The sequence below is a fragment of the Plectropomus leopardus genome, chromosome 2, assembly GCF_008729295.1.
Source record: "Plectropomus leopardus isolate mb chromosome 2, YSFRI_Pleo_2.0, whole genome shotgun sequence".
NCBI lineage: Eukaryota > Metazoa > Chordata > Actinopteri > Perciformes > Serranidae > Plectropomus > Plectropomus leopardus.
Genome location: NC_056464.1, coordinates 25,965,270 through 25,983,432, shown reverse-complemented (window position 1 = coordinate 25,983,432; position 18,163 = coordinate 25,965,270). Strand labels below are relative to the sequence as shown.

Here is an 18,163-nt window from a genome sequence, read left to right as displayed (position 1 = left end):
AATACAGAATAAAAGACCAAAAACAGATGGATACTTCTTGAAAATTATTGAGAACTTGTTTTTCTTTCTTCTAACTTAAACTAGAACTCCTTGGGATGAACTTCTTTGGCTCCATGTTGCGACAGATTTGTAAAGTAGCTGCCACTTTTCCTGTGTGTTGATGCTAAGTGTTCTGCTAATGATTATTTGTTATCAATAAATTATTGCATTTTTTGTTGCAGTAACTATTCTCTTAAAGCAATAAGCCACTTCGGGCAGTGTTTTACATTGAAGAACACAGCCTTAAATACAACCCACAGCTCCACAACCACACCAATACAGTAGAGGACTCACCTTGACAGGTTTTGCCGTCTTCATTCAGTTTCTGTCCAGGAGGACATCTACAGTAGAAACTTCCGATGGTGTTGCAGCAGAGAGCCTCACAGCCTCCGTTGGTCTCCTCACATTCATTAACATCTGAAGGGGAGAAACAAGGACAAAGTTAATCCTGCAATTATTAAAACCACAACCTATCAAAGAAAAGCAAAACACATTCAATAAACTTAGTGTTTTGGTAAAAACAGCATTCAGCACTTTCTTTTTGAGCAGATTAAGAAAAAATGCGTCTTCCTTTTTTTATGTCAGTCTGATTGAGTGTCAAATGTTTTCCATGAATAAATTTGGATCCAGCTTCTGAAAGTGTGGAAAAAGCTTAAGAGCCTGGAAATTCATGAGAATGATTGTGGGAAGCTGTGTGCGTCGTTTCTATCCTTAAACCTGTCTCTTTAGTAAAAGCTTCAAGGAAAATGTAAAAAGGGAAAACACAGCATATCCAAAACAGAATCAAAATACAGCAAGTAAGAAATTGAGTGAGACAAAAGGAAATACCGAGCATTTATACATTGTCCTCATCAGCTTTAACTTCCTCAAACATGAACCAGAAATGACATTTGTCAATCATGCGGAACCGCCAAAACACTTCCGCAAAAAATCACAGCTTTTCCTTCTCATTTCCATCAGCTAAATATCCTGCCGAAACTGTCATCAACTAAGTTTGATAAAATCTTTCCCTCCAGTTCCCAAACTACACATAATGACTCGGGTCAGATGCAGGCGCTGACAGGTCACCATATACCAGAATTTGAGCTGCAGAGCGTCTGCGTAACCAACAGAAATTGAAAATGAAAAGGAGTAATGTGTTACCGGTTGTTCACGTTTACACTTCAGTTTCGGGATGTGGCTCCACATTGCCTGCATTAATGTTAAATTTCCTTCATATGGGGGTTTGTCAGGGGACATTATGCTCAAAGTGTAGTTTTAGACTTGATGACAATGGGCTGTTTAGTTTGCCATGCCAGCAGAAGGAATCTTGGACTGAAAACTGAAAGCCATGGAGAAAATTAGGAAGGAGCATTCACTTGGCACTAACCAGCTTGTAAACCGTTCTCCATGTCCATAAAAAAGAAGAGAGTTACTGTACGGAGGAGAATGCAAAGAAAATTGCTTTATAGAACATTTTCCCCCCTCAAGCAAATTTCGGTGCATTGCAATGCCAGCGTTTAACCAGCCAATTAAACTATTTCCCTCTCAGTTTACAACATCTGGAAATGTTCACACCAAAAACACTGCTTTCTTTCTATTGCCAAGAGTTTAAAAAACAGTCGTAAAACCAAGACAACATACAACATGTCATGAAAATAACCTTTAACTTCAAGAATACATTTTAATGTATGTTACTATGAAACATAATCCCTGATCAATTAATTACTCTTGGATAAGTTGCAGCTAAAGATCCACTTTGGGATGCTTTTATTTGTGCACTATCTCGATTTAATGAGTCTGGGTCCCGGGGTGAGAGAGAGTGCACACCTTTCATTTCATTTAACTTTCTAAATAAGCACAGCAGGTTGGAGGAATATTATGCCAGGGCTGCACAAATATAGCCAAAAGAATACTCATTATTATTCTGATGAATATGGAAATCACAATTATTTACCACAATTACTGATTTTAGGGACAAAATATGCAGAGTGCATTCAGCGGTATGACAGCTTTCGCAAAAAATGGAGGCAGGCTCTTTGTTTAGGGAGGGCTTGCTCTGATGTGCAGCAGTGTTTTATATGAGTGGAACAAACATTTTAATGTTAGTGTCACAGTCCATCATGCTAATGACTGTTGACCCATTGAGCATGACCCATTGACTGTGGGAAGCCAAAATAATAATCGCAATTAATATGTGATTAATTATCAAATAGGGCTAGGCAATATAAAGATATTATATTGTATTGAGATATGAAACTACATATGATCTTAGACTGTATATTGTTATATCCTGATAAGGAATATGGTGTTTATTTTATAATAGTTTAATAGGTTGCATTACTGTAAAGGGATAGACATTACAGACAGTTCTTGTTTTAATACTTGCTTTTACCCACTTAGTCTTTATATCTACATGACTAATGATCACTGGTCAAAAGTAGAATTGTGTTAATATTCATTCATATTAACATTACTCATTCCTACAATATTGTCATATCAAGGAGGGAAATAAACAATAATAAATTGTAATGTTTGATCAAGTCTCCCAGTTATGGCATTAATGAGGTGCTTTAGAGAATATTATATCCTCTCTCTCTATGTATATATATATATATATATATAATATATATATATATATATATATATATATAAGGGATATATCAAGAAATATATTGTGTATCAAGACATAGCCTAAAAATATCACAATATAAGTCCACATCGGCCAGCCCTATTATATAACCCTATATTATGCAGAAACAACTGGACTAAATGGACAAGTGATGGTGACCTGAAGTCAAGGGCAGGATTAAAGACCCTGAGGGATCCTGTGGTGAGATCTGCAGAACTAGTGTGTGTGTGTGTGTGTGTGTGTGTGTGTGTGTGTGTGTGTGTGTGTGTGTGTGTGTGTGTGTGTGTGTGTGTGTGTGTGTATACAATCATCTCCCCCCTGTTCCCCCCTGAGGCCACACACCTGTGTGGCAGCTTGAACAAGGGTCTGCCAAGGGTCAGTGTCACGCTCATCATTCTCTGAGTCTTTCTGCCCAATAAGCAGGCAGGAATGTTGAACAGCTACAGGTCAGAATGAGAAACACTGGAAACCGAGCGTCACGACATATCAATAAATGTTTTTAGTGAGGCCAGGAATTTTGTCAGAGAGGGCAGAAGAAAATCATGCACAGGCTTTGTGTTTTTAATATGGAAATGCATCTTTTTATGTGCTTTCAGGATGCTTTTATTGTATTAGTATCTTGTATTATATTGTGTTCCATTAAATAGTTGTTTTTTCACAATGAAAATCACATTGGAAATAAATAGTTCCAAGAAAAGGAAAAAAGATTAATCAGATTATTGTCAAAATCTGGTTGCATCACAGAAAGTTTATCTGTCGCTTTATCTCTTCGCTACACAACCGTTGTTTAAAGCTATTCTCAAAACAGAAACATTCCCAGCCATAAAAATATTTCTACGAATGTTAAACTCAATGACCACTAAGGACATGAGTGAGTCAGGGGGTTGGCACTTCACCTGACTCCAGGGGGCTTGTGATGTTATGTCACCCTGACTCATCCATCAATCCGTCACCAAGCTGCGCCTCCAGCAGAGTGATCAGACACATCTAACACAGCAAAACAAGAGCTGCAGCCTCCGTCAAACAACAAAACAAAGGTTTTCAGATCAACCCCCTTCTCCTGAGCATCAGATAACCAAGGTTTGTTCTTCCCGACCTGAGCCTCTGGGGGGTCACTGTGCACGTTTTCAGATGCCTGAATCATAGTGTGTGTCTGCAGCCCACATTATGCCCCAGGTCACGGTCAAAGGCCAAAGCTCAGAGTCAAACCCATGCAGGGAAAATCGCATGGGACTGTTTCACCATGTGGTGGATGTTCAGATGCTGCACATGAGGCTGCTTGGCAAGCAGTAAACATACATGAGGATTCCTTTACCAATGAAACGCTGAACGCAAGAGTGAGCGGTCCATGACAAACGTATGTATAGTCTTATACAAGTATCGTGTCAAGATCTAAATCTTTGTGAAAGGTACAGGACTGCAACTATTTTCATTATCAATAACTGTAATCTGCCAGTTATTCCTTTGAATTATCAATTAAAGAGAAAGTTCAACATTTTGGGAAACACAAATATTTGTTTTCTGGCTGAGAGAACATTAAAACAATTGTCAATGTCTGTATGATAAATATGAAGTTACTGCCAGCAGTCAGTAACATAAAGACTAGAAAGGGTGGGAAAACAGCAGCCTGGCTCTTCCACCAATTAAAAGAACTAGAAATGAAGTTGAACCAGAATACATGCAATTTTAAGTATACAAAACAAAAATCATAGAGAATTTTGATAATTAATTGTCAGACCAATAATCAGACCAAATGTTTGTCAAGTTCCATCACAGTACAATATCATATCAATTCTTTGGACAGAAATATGATAATTGCTGATATCATTAAGTCAGCTTTGATTTGATTTAGTTCAGGGGCCTGTGACAGATATGAGATGATAATAGTAAACACGCTCATTGTCTTTTTCTTGACTGCTTATCATTATCTGCCTGGTGCTAGCATGGTTTAAATGTTCAGGAGGAAGGCCTCCTCAGACAGAAATAGGAACAGACGTGCCTTGGGAATACTAAAATAAAGGTGTATCTTAAAGATATGTATGATTTGTGATGTTGGGTTAAATCGATATTGCTCCAGAAGGATATATTGCTACACCCCCAATTTTTATATAAAATGAGGATTGTAGATTTGTCCTGATCATGGACATTAAAAACCCTTTACAAAGGGATTTCTTTGCAAGAGGAGAAACAATGAACACCTGCCCTTTTAATGTCTGTATGGGCATGTCAGTATTGACAGACTCGGAAAAAATATTGACCCATCCTTTAATTGATTCAATGACTAATATTTTTAGTGCATAAAACTTCCAACATAGTCTTTGTTAAAACTCCATCAAAAAGCCGTTATTTAACTGTGTACTAATTTTGGAAGCTGTAGTTAGTGGTTTTGCATTTTACTGCAGCACATTAAGAGTTTCCTGTGGTGTTTTAACAGAGGTGGGACACTTCGCCTGAAACCAAGGCTGCTGACATAATTACGAACAAAAAGGAAAAAAAATTATGGCACAAAACATTCACCTTCAGGGAAACAGCAGAGGGATTTCACACAGCAGATGCCATACTTTTACTTGGTGTGACCATTGTTTATAGGCAGTCATCTACTGACTAAATGGACCACAGCAGTCAGGATCTGAGCGGCTTACCACCTCATAGAAACAGTTTCATGGTGGAAACCCTGTTTCTAATATTGTGTCGCCCATGTGTATGCATGAGGGTGGAGTTTCTGTGCATTGTTCTAATAAAATAACAAATCTCAGGGTAAATTATGAGCAAGTGCCAAACTGCTCAGCGCTGTTATGTCTTCTTGTAAGTGAAACATAAAACAAACTTGTCTAACACGTATTTCCCCGACACCGTTCCAAAGCAATCAGGTAAAGAATTAAAAACAAGAAAACTTTGATTTGAAAACTCTTGATTGTGTTTCTGCAAAGTCAGCCGCAGAAAACCTTTGGGTTTACATTCTTCTGCTGTATTGTGCGACTTCCTGTGATAAGGACAACAGCCACTGCTCCCAGGAGGACAGGGGCCGATGTCTGCGTAGACCATGAAGGGCCAACAAAAACCACCAGACCTCTGATATTATCTCATGGGGGGTCATGGGCCGGAAAATTGCAGTATTCATTGCAAGATTAGGAGGAGAGGGGGACGCCGAGGATAGCCTAACCTGTTTCCTTTTAGGGTCCTGATCTAAACGCCTGCTGGTGTAATAATGTGCTTTGCTCGTGTTCATTCCCGGTTGCATTCCCTACAGTCCTCACAGCTGCTTTCATTTACCAGGTGCAATAAAGATGGGGATTGGCTAGAGGTTTCATTCAGACAAGGATTTCTCTGCAATTGACCTGCACATGTGGCAGCAAGACCTTTCATGACAACATCTTGTCTGACTAACAAACCGTCTGTGAACTGGAACTGACAATTTACTTCACACTCTTTCACAGGAAACTCATCCTCACCTTTGACCTCCAGTATAACCGACCCTTAAAATGTTTTTTTAAGGGTCTTTTCAAGGGTGAGATATACTTGTCGGTTATTTATTTGCCATTGCTTTTTATTAAATTTGGGATAATTTAATTAAATCTTGTACTTCACTGTAGCTGCACCATATTTTTTTATTCTATTGTTTAACCTTATTTAAGTTTATTTTTACAAAGGTCCAGTGTGCAGGACTTAGGGGGACATATTGGTAAAAATGGACAATAGTATAATAAGCATGTTTTCTTTAGTCTATGATCACCTGGAAATAAAAATTATTGTGTTTTCGTTACCGAAAGTGAGACATTTATATCTACGAAGGGAGCGGGTCCTCATCCCCATCCAGAATGGACAAACCAAAAACTGGCTTCAGATAGAGCCACTTGAGCTTTTGTGTCAGCCAGTGTAGTTAGCAGCCCCTCCTGGATGAGATATTGAAAAAGTTTTTGACGTAAAACTGCTTTATGCACTGTTTTTACTAATTTAGATCATCAGAGACCTCTGCGGATAACTCAGCTCCCAGTAAAAACCCACTATGCAGGATTATTTGGTCACTATTTGAAAACACAACATTCAAACTATGAAACTAAATGAGACTGAGAGAGCAGCAGTCGTTAACAGAGCTAGAGAGTGAATGAAGAGAGGGAGTGTTGAATGAGAGAAATTAAATGTTACTGACTGTTTCATGGCAGTTAGGTTCTAAAGCTCAAATAAATACAAACACACCTCCGCACATCCCTGCAGGAAGGTGCTGAATTGACGGATTGTGTGTGAAATCAGCTGAAAGGTATACTTGTGTGTGTGGCTCAATCTTGTGCTCGATCTTGTACCTGAAAGTTGCATCCACAGAGCAGAAATACGGCTGGTTGCTACCTCTTGCTGCTATTGTCTCAGGCCAGGGCTACACACCACTACCCAAAAAAAATTCCAAACAAAAAAGAGTAAGGAGAAAATACAGGCAGACTGCATGGTCACTGCAACAACCTGAACAGTGTCAAAAAACAAAACACTGATTTGTGATGTACAACTGCTTATTTCAGTGTTTTGACTGGTTTGAATAACCTGGTCAGTTTTTATTTGGAGAGGAGGAGATCTCTGCGGATGATACGTCTCCCAGTAAAAACCTCCTGAATAATTAACACTGAGTATATCCGAACTGGCATCACAAGGAAATGGTTGCAATCTCCAATCCTCACCACTAGATGGCACTAAATCCTTCCCACTGCTCCTTTAAATCCTTTTTATGTGCGTCTTTTATGTTGTGTTATTTTAATAGCTTCTGCTGTTTATGTACGGCACTTTGAATTGCTTTGTTGTTTAAAGTTGTTATACATAAAAATGCCTTGGCTTTTGTAAAGGACATATTTCCACTATCCATCCAACAGCGTCCAAAAAGTCAAAGGAAACCGATGAACTGGTGAAATACGCTCAACCAGGCTCACAAACTTTACAATAAAAGTTATTTTATGGACCCCATAACTCCTCATGGATTTACCATGGATATTCATTCTGGAGTCAGGTATCACGAGAATCTCAAAGATACATTTAAAATCCAACCTTTGCAGTTCGGGTCATTGCATCCACATTGTGTAAGTACTTTAGCTCTAAAGTTTCATAGTAACTTGTTTCTGCCAGACCACTGTCTCTGTGCTGTGTAACATTAACAGGTAGACTGCAGGAATTCAAGAGTGGAGACCAAGACGCCTGCTCACTTTAACATGCCAGGTGTAATCAAATGAGGTAAACACTAAATGACATTTTTAGGATAGTCTTCAGGTTGAAACGAGTAAATAAAATATGAGATGTGAAAGCACAAAACTCCAAGCATATTTTTTGTAAGAGTGCACACATTTTCAGAGGGGAAGGCTTTAGAGGGATGATCTTGAGATGAAACATTAAATTGACTATGGATGGGACACAATAAATACATACCCTGTGATTTTATGCAAAATCAGACCATGTAATTCTTTCTCCTCTGTAAGGCATCAGTTCAAGTTCAACATTGCCCCCTGCTGTTAATCTCCTGCTACATCAATAACAGCCCAGATGTGCTGCTGGATGTTTATCAAGTCAACACTATGTGATTCAGCTCTGCTCTCATTCATCATGTAACTTAAACACAGCTGCCACAATATAATAAGTCAAAGTCAAAGATGACCACACTTTACTTGTCAAAGTGCCTGGTTTGGTAAAACATCTTTCCCTGTGGTTCACCGCACTGACTTACACCAGAAAACTATGCGTGCTGTATCAAGCATTTAATAATTTCCGCCTCTAGACCAATTTGATGAGTTCTTGGTGCCAGTTTTGGGTAAGAGTCTCTTCCTGAAGCCCTGTAATTGTGGCCAGTGTGGCAGCTGAGTTGTTGTTAAGCAACACTGTCATTCGGACATGGTGTGGCTTTCCTGAAACAGGATAAAAAATGTTACCCTTAATGACAAAGGACCAACCACACACAGACCTCTGTGATGTGTATCCACTGGTGTTTAAGGCGTTTCACAAACCTCAAATGTTTCCATGATTTCATTAACAATCTGTCTCAAGTTTGAAGGGAAAAGTCTTTACATGGTGTAAATGGTGTTACAGTATAGCACTAAAATGTATTTTCGTTTCCTTTTTTAAAACATTTTAAGATGTCCTGTACCTCTAATGACCATACTTGCCAACCCAACCCCAGCAGAGGGTCTGTAAAAATGTTTCAGAGACTTTGATCCTGTTTTCTGGTGACTTTTAAAGAAAGAAAATAAAATAATAAGCACACTGCATGAACATTTTAATGTACAATACATTCGTTTTGTTTTTTTATTTGTTGCACATCCCTGGTACTCCAACAGAATACAAGAAGAATGAAGGGAGGCCTGGCAACAGGCCTGTACTAGGGACCCCCAGCTGGCTTCCCTCTGTGGCCCACACACCCCTGGGTCCTGGATGCCGGAGTGAGGCAGAACAGGAGACTCACAGTCTCTGGACGTCAGCTGGGTACCCTGCTGCAGTGAAGGGGGGCAAGCTGGGCAAGCCTCCCCAACCCCTGACGCACCACTCAAACCCCTGCTAGAGCATCCCATTGGACTTATGCACGTGTAACATGGTCAGATTGGAGACAAGATGTCCATTCACAGCTGCGCCCAACTCATGCAGGTTTGATAGGCACTGCACTCCGGCCCCAGAGGGTCAGAGAAGGAGATGAAGAGGAAAAAACAGTAAACTTTTAGAGTCATGCAGCTTGGCTTATACACACTGTATGGCTATAAATTTAAAGAAATACAGGAGAATTGTGACCCCAGGGGGAAACTAGAAGAGGGCAATGAAAAGGGCCAAGAAAGTCAGGAGGCTTGGCAAGTAAGCTATTGCCTCTAAATAAACTCCAACTGCACTAACGTCAACATAACTTTACCCAATTTGTCTCCTGAAATATAAAATATAAGAAGCTAAAGATGTTAGGGTCAAATGTGGAGCTGCAACCATTACTCGTAAATTCAAGTATTCATTTGACAAGGTTTCAATCGCCAAATACTTGAATCACTTTTCAAGCATTCATGCAAAAATGCCACACGGGATGGTTCCAGGTTATCAAATATGGGGTGCAATTGCTTTTCATTGTTATGCCTTAGAGTAAATTAAATATTATGCAATTTTATTGGGACAAAACAAGCCATCTGATGACATGACATTGGGCTCCAAGATGTTGTATGTGCATTTTCCCTGTTTTCTGATGTGTTACAGACCGAAAATCCATCACTCAATTGAGAATCACTTAAGGAAATACTATGGTACATGTCTTGAGGTGTTTTTACCTTGTTGTCAGGTGTGTCAGCCCATTTAGATTAGCCGTGGGGGTTGCTTTTCTTCAACTGAACCTTTCTCATGTGAAAAAGTTGTTGAACAGAATCTAAATTCTCTGCTTATCTGCCTTTTTAAACAGTCGGATTTTGTTTATACACTTCGTTTTCCCAAGGCATGTGTTGACAAGAAATCACAGACAAGCAGCAGACTGTGCTGAGAGAAGCACAGAGAGGCTGTCTGACTCCTGGGTAAAAATATCAATCAAGCAACTCAGTTGTCTCTGCACAGCTTATTACTCATCCTGCAGAGCCTTAACTTTTATTATCTGTGCAACTTTGACCACAAGGGATTTATGTGTGACATCAAAGACACTAAAATCCAGTGTTTGAGTTTGTGTAGCACACATTCTGCTCCACTGAGTCCTAAACTCCACTAATCCCTGTTTTGATGATCCAATTCACTGCACCGCAAGGTAAGCATGCAAGTGTGTGTGTGTGTGTGTGTGTGTGTGTGTGTGTGTGTGTGTGTATGGGTGTGTGCGTGTTTCACGCGCACATATTTGCGTGTAAGTGTGCTCATGTGTCATGGGATACCCCATCCTTAAGAGCCAGCTGCTTCTCAACTCCTGTAAGCTTTAATTTGTTCCCTCGTCTTCACTACAACTGACTGCCACAGCAACTGTTTCATTCCCGGATGAAGGCAGACACTCACTCTGTGACACCGGGAGTCTTAGACTGAAAACGAGATATCTGAGGGCAAATTCACAAATGAATGCACAGCTTTTGCTGCCACTATACCTGCACTAGAAAACAACAATAAACTATGAAATGATCAAAGCACCCACAGAGGGTGAAAAGAACCCCTAACTGCACTTCCAAGCAAATCATCCCTGTGCTTCTGTGCTATTTGCATGTTTTTGTTAAATTATATAATATGCATACATTTTGGGCAAAATTGTCCCTTTCAATGCAAATGAGCCTAAATGCAAAAACACCCCAACTGACAAAAACCAGAGCTAATAACCACACACAGTAACAGTGAAATATTTAGCATCTTAAGAGAATTGGTGGTAACTGTATCGCACTGACAGGCTGGGAAATTAAATCGCAAATACAGTTTCTCTCCATCATCATCTCCTCCATGCTGATATGGAGGGTATTACCTCTCACACAGGTGCAGAACGCAAGCGCTGTTTGGGCGGTTTAATATGATCATGTGCAACTTTTTGGCCGAGACACTGCAATGTTGAAATGATGAAGCAGGGGGCTTTCGCCATTTGTCTGATGGCGGTTTGGTGTGTCTGGGCTTTTCAATTCTTTGCTTAAAGTTTCGAGTAATGTTTCTGCACTTTGTCAGTCAGGAGATGTCGCTTGAACAGAAATTCAGTTTCCTTTTTCTTTCTGCCATTGTGCTGCCTTCTGTGTTCTACATGCAAAGGCAACATTTATATGAACTGCATTCAACTGCAAAATTTTATGGCCGTGTTTGCGCTGTAATATCATTAGCAATTATCTTTTGCAAATCTGACCTTGAGATCAGGGCAGAGAGCAGTACCACGTAAAGGGCAATTCATGTTGCTGTCAAAGGCTGCAAAGCAATCCTTGTGAATTCGCCCTCCAGTGTTGTACACAGACATTCCCAAATATCTTTCACATGACTGTTGACTGTAATGGTTTGATGGAAGGTGCCTAACAGAGCAATACATCTTGGCAGAGGTTTGTCCCTTCAAAATTTTGTGGATAGTTACAGGTTTCTTGTGACACTCATTTCAACTGCCAGTAAAAGTTACAGACTGCAACACAGAAACAAAAGTAGGTCAGCTGTTTGAACCTATATATGTCTCCAGAATAATATTTTATGATCTACGCAGACAAACAGGAGGAACAAATACCTCGCGGACCTCAGGGGGTTGCCCTCTGACCCTTAGCGTGTGCTATATCTGCACTCTACCTGCTTGAACCTGTCTTTTCCAACTTTGACCCTGGAGTTTTGAGCGCCCGGGACAACACATGGAGACAAGCAGGAATCCAAAAATTACTTGTTGTGGTTTCCAGCATGTCTCCCTCTCTGTTGCATGTGTGAGATATGCTGCTGCAGTATGTGCACAGCCTTAGCGGAAAGCTGCTCAGAGCTTTTTACCTGAGGGACAGAAGGAAGCAGATACATGACAACCTGTCATGCTCAAAGTGTACAGGAGGAATAAATACTGATGCTCTGATTATTGTTTCACATGTTCAAGTGTGACGCTACATGGAGTCACAGCTCTTCAAAGTTAAAAGAAACAGCAGTCAAATACATGAACCTCGGGCTACATCGTATTTGATGGGTTCTGTTTCCATTGCGGTGCAAAAACCAGCTCAAGCAGTGCTATGACGTGGCAGTATTTTCCTGGCCTTGACACAAGCTTTGCCCAAGTCTTTGGTGTATTCATACCCAGCATGGCAAAAACTTAGGAGGACAGCTGCAACAAGATGGAAGCTTCACATAGATGAGACAGCATACAGCCAGATATCCAGACTTGGTCCATTTTCAGTGCAGTGTTTTCTGTTGATAATCAAGTGATACAACCAGAGAGAACTCTCCAAACAGTGGATGCATTACGGTCAGTAGCTGCCAACCTTTTCAACTTGCGATCATTTAAAACAGTAGCCCTACAAAGATAACTCACGATCTCAGGGTTTCCCAAATATTGATTTACTTGTGGAAGGCTGTCACAATTAAAACATCTGCTGCCACAAATAAATATAATAATTTCTAGCGGTTATTACGAACGACAAGTGTACTGTTGTCACAGAAGGGGCAGCAGATCACCAGGCGCAGGTATAGTGAAACATAACTGGTCATGGTGCTGGGTCTAAAAATTTGTATTCACTCACTCTGCACTCTGCTTCTCCTCTCATCCATCAGTTTCATCAGCTCTGATGAACTGATCAATTAGGCATTAGGCATCAGAAGTTCTCTAGTGCTCTCGCTCTTCCGTGTGTGCTCAAGCAGAGGCAAATCCATGAACAGGATTAAAATCCAAGTTCAATGACTAAAATCCTTTATCCAGTTAAAAATTATGATTAAAATAACCAAGAGCTTAAAGGGTATCGATAAAATTTTGTCTAAAACTTGATAAAAACAGGATAGAAACTCAAGTCGTGGCAGAGCCTCAGACAGGTAGACAAGACGCCCCTCCTCAGAGCTTCATCCATAAATCAGTCTGTGCTGCGTTCACTGACCTTCTATCTTATCATATCTTATCTTAACTCATCAGTGGTAACATATTTCTACCAGTCAAGAGCGTTTCAGGCAAGAAGTGTTTTTTATCAGATTGTTTATTCTCAATATTTTCAAAGGCCTGGAGAGGAAAAACTCTTCAGTTTTTAACAAAAACAAAAAGCAGCAAGAAGTAAACAAGAAGTTAAATGTCACAAAAATATAACCATAATTTCATAAAGCAGTAAAAAATGTTGTTTTTAAACTTATTGATCATTTTATGACCCCTCAGATCCATCTTCTCCAGATCCTAAGGCTGGGAATCACTGATTTAGATCAACGGAGAATGTTAGAATGGTATCAGACACTGTATCGGCATTTACTCAAAGTTAAGCAATTTCGATCGTGCCCAAAAAAGTTGATCAAGACATCCCTGATATTCATACATGTGCACTGAGCCATCTTTTTAATGCGAGACTTGTAACTAAATATATAAATAATTATAAATATATATAATTATAAATTAATTATAAATAAATTTCCATTCTTATTCAGATTTAATGTTCATATTTTTGTTTATTGAGGGTTTGGATTTGTTTTTCACAATTTTAAAGTGATGTAAGTATAGTAAGAATGCCAGTAAAGTAAGGTAAAAAGGAGCCATATGACAGTAATGGGATTAAAACTCGTCAGATTTTTCTTTTTTTAAAACAGCCCTGACATGTGAAAGGTGCCTGACCCTGTCTCATTACATTTCTTTCAGATAATCATTTGCTTTTTACACCTCAGGAAACATCACTAAGGCGCTGGCTGTGCATTGAAAGAGCGCACTCTTGGGTGAACGTTCCCCCAGGGCTCAGTGGCTTCCATATGGAGATAGTGTACAATAGAGGATATAATGTTGTAGGTGGAGGGAAAACAGAGATTAGAAGTGAAGTAATTGGCTCAGAGGAATACATAAGGAGCTGATAAGGAGGAAAAAAGGCAGCAGAAGCAGATTTAGTAAAGATACCAAAGTTTCCGTGGAGTAAAAAGGTCAGGGAGATGATGAGAATCAGAGCACCATCGGCTGATGAAGGGATCAGTCCACGCTGATTATTCCTCTAATTGTATTTTGCAAACTCTTGTCAGTGCCAATTTACACAAACTTGATGCCCTCGCCCCCAGCATGACCAGGAGCAACCTTTCATCAGGAATGCTGTAAAGAGCCTAATGAGACTGGGTGGGAGCCCAGACTCGGCACAATTATGGGAGATTAGGGTGCTGTGCAGGATGCAATGGCAGGTAGGTGGGCAAGGATGTACTCCACCCTCTGACTGCAACACAGTCCCTCTCATTAGAGGTGCCTTTCCTAACTTCACAGGAACAGGGCTGCCCTCTCTCTCCTTCTCATGGTTAAATCTAAATATCTTACACTGTTTCAGGACAGGACGACAGACATGGGAAGAGGGAAGACTGGTGGCTGACTTGATGGTTACATTTAGTGTTACTCACTAAAATGCATTAAAACACCTGGTGTATTGTTTCTATCTTTGTTTAACAGTCGTGTTCCTTGCATTTACTGCTGCAATACTACATTTCTTTATCAGTTATTGTTGCAAACTATCAGAAACCAGCATTGACTGTTTTTCAGATGTAAGTCAAACAAAATGTAAATCCATTCAAACAAAACAAAACAAAAAATACTTCATAGCACTACAAGTAGTAGAAAATCTTTGATATATTTTATATAAATGTGAACAGAATACATCCATCCATTTTCTTGCGCTTATCCAGGGCCGGCTCATGGGAGCACCAGGCAGAGCAAGGTACTTCAGGCGTCCCCCTTCCCAGTAACACTTCCCAGCTCCTCCTGGGGAACTCCAAGGAGTTCCCGGGGCAGATAAGGAGTGGCCCTACTCCCTCTTGATGTCTGCGCTCCTCACCCTATCTCTAAGGCTGAGCCCAGCCACCCTACAGAAAAAACTAATTTAGGCTGATTGTATTTGCATTCATTCAGTCAGTACCCAAAGCTCATGGCCATAGGTTTTGGTTTGGATGTATAGATGGACTGGTAAATAAAAATCTTTGCCTTCTGGCTCAACTCTGTCTTCACCATGACAGTCCGACGCAGTGCCCGCATCATTGGAGACAATCATCAGTTGTCGCCCTTTTTGGCACCTTAATGCACAGGTTCAAGAAGCACTGGTAGGGAATTTTGCGTTTTTTGGGGTTTTTTTTAAGACTGATGTTTCTATGTTACTCTTGTGCACACAGGCTTACTTAGCTTATAACCTAGCTTTGTCTTCACTTATTGTTGACGTATTGTCTTACATTAATGAATGACATATTGTGATCAGTGATTAGAAAGGCCCTCTATTTAATCTTTGTCGCTGTCCATTGACAGGGGGGTCCTGAATTAATGTTACCAAGCATAATGTGAAGGAAGTAAAGGGCCTCAAAAATGTCCGGAGCCCCACGGCCTAAAGTAATATCAAGGCACTCTTTTCACACTCACAGATCTCTCAGCCCTGTCACTTGCCCTTTTCTTATCCCATGCCATCTCATCAAAGAGGCAATTAAACAAAGAATCAGAGGAGTCCGGGACAAAAAGGTGGAGAATGTGTGAGAAACAGTCGCTGGGTGCCTCATGGAGCTACATCTCCGTGGTCTCCTTCATTTCAGCTGCTCTGGAAGTCACGCTATGCTGACTGCTAACAATACTCAAAGAACGGGATTAAACCCTCAAATAGTAAAAAACAGAAAACATGTCAGTGACTCTGTGAATGATGGGAGAGATTATGTAAAAATCTAAACATTATCCAAATAAACGTTATGAAAAGCAGGATTAGGTCACCACCTGACCTCGTTTACTGTTCCTAAAAACAGCTCTCATTACAACATTTTTCACATTCTCTCTGTGTTTTTAAGGTTTGAACCTCAGACGTCGTAATTCTCTCCGAGTAAAGTAAAAAAGCAGACTTCAACCTGTTCACAGCCATTTCAGCTGTTGCCTGTTAAACTCATCAGAGAAGAAAAGGGAAACCCTGAGAATGATTTAGATCGCCTGTGATCTTTCTAGACATTTACTATCCCATTATCAGCCATTTGACATTTACAACTTCTACACTCTCACTTAAAAAAATGCTCTAAAAGTGTGAGCCAGATTTTGAACAGACAACATAAATGTGTTGATCATTATACAACAGTTATGTAAACCAATGCCCCGATAGCAAACACCTTTTGACCTCTCAGTGAAGGATGGACACGACCATCTTGAGTGACAAACTGCTGCAGCTGGGCATCCTACAGCTTTACAATCTCATGGTTTTACAGTCTTTCGTGCTCAAAGAAAACTCTAAGCTCAAAGGTAGCCCACCAAAACAATAGATAATCATGTGAATTATGGCCGAGTGTTAAAGTCTTTTCACAGTTCCCAGTTCTTTTGTACAGTAGTATAAGAAAACAAGAAAAATTTAAGGTGTGATATTCCTGGAATCTTTTCTGCGAAGAGGCTGCCAATGGTGAACATGGATCTGAACAGGTCACAGCTACTTTGTAATCGAATTGTCTTATTACAGCGTATAAAAAAAATCATGTTGCTACACCTGCCAATCAATAGCCTCTCCACTACAGGAATTTCATATAAAGTAATGTAAAGCACAGCCATTTTTATGGCTTTGTTTTCAATTTTCTCCACCAGCTTTGGGGAACAAGCTCCTGGAATTACCTTTTGGCACTGACATGATACCAAATGTCAATTCCAGCTTTCAGGAGTTTCTGGCAGTGCTGCTGATCACTGACTGGCCAAACAGATGTGCCGTCACATCAAAACAAAGACAACTAACAAAAACGTAACCCCCATTTTACCACTGCATCTCCATCAATCAGGAGGACCACAGTTTTAAAAAGGGAACAATACAGAATGCTTGTTGTAAAAACAAAGGGGTCCTGGTCCTCATTAGTATTTGGGGGAAGGGAGAGACCACTCGGAGCAAGCCGTTGGTTGAAAACAAAAAGATTGATCAAAAGATTCCTCAGGCCATATCCACACTGATACATTTTAATTTTGCATTATTTTAAATAAAGACATTTTAACACAAAAACATCTCCATACACAAGTGTTTTAGCACCATTGCAGAAATATCCTCCGTCCAAACTAAAATGCATATCACATGACCATTTACGTACACTGAGCATGTGTGTGCAGATGAAAACCAAAAGCAAAGTTGCTTACTTACAGAAAACACGGTAACACAAAACACAAAAGTGGCAAAAAGTATATTGATTTGGTAAATGGACTTGCACTTGTAAAGTCCCATTCACAGATTCACACACACATTTATACACTGGTGGTCAAGGCAATCATACAACCAGTCGAACAACCGCTGATTCACTTGTCTACCAACCAGCACATTAAAAAATATATATGGACTGTCCTGCTTTTGTCTTTTTGATGGTGTACACTCAAAATGTTACAGCTTGTATAACACTGTGGAAATACAAGGAGAAGGTAGTGCAAAAGTTTAGGTTAAGAGGAGCCTCAGATTACAGGCTGTTAAATTCCTACAATGGCAAAGGGCTGCACAGCAAGTTTCCCGTTCTCTTAGGCTAACTCATTCATGTTTAGGTCATATGGTGGATCAATTGCTGGTTTCAAACACACCAAAAACTCCACAAACTTAGAAAAAATTCATCAGCACCACAGGGTAATCATTACATTGGGGTCAGACAATCATTAAATGCTGCCAAGGCAAGGAAACTGTCCTAACCAGACATAAAGACGGGGGCGTGCATGTGCGTTTAATTTTGGGGGCACTTACTAAAGTGCTCAGCTAGCTCAGCTTGGGGGTTTCTCAAATGTTTATCTTAATCCCGAGTAACAACTATTCAATGGGACTCAGAGTACAGGGATTTATTTTTACAATGCAAGGTCCCAAGGCCGATGTACTGAAAGCCCCTCTCTCATCACATTCCTCAGCGGTCCCAAAAATGAAGGGAGCAGGTAAACTATGCATTTAGCCAAAGAGGAATCAAAGTGTTTCCTTGCTAATCAACTCAACTCTACTTTGCCAGAGT

At 40.1% G+C, this 18,163-nt stretch overlaps 1 protein-coding gene across 1 annotated transcript in view; it reads right to left on the bottom strand.

Annotated features, from left to right (window-relative positions):
- megf6b (multiple EGF-like-domains 6b) overlaps window positions 1-18,163 on the bottom strand; it is a 98,059-nt gene that overhangs the window by 53,521 nt on the left and 26,375 nt on the right. The window contains exon 5 of the mRNA XM_042506547.1: window positions 334-456. Coding sequence (XP_042362481.1) covers window positions 334-456 — 123 coding nt within the window. The remainder of the gene's footprint in view (window positions 1-333; window positions 457-18,163) is intronic.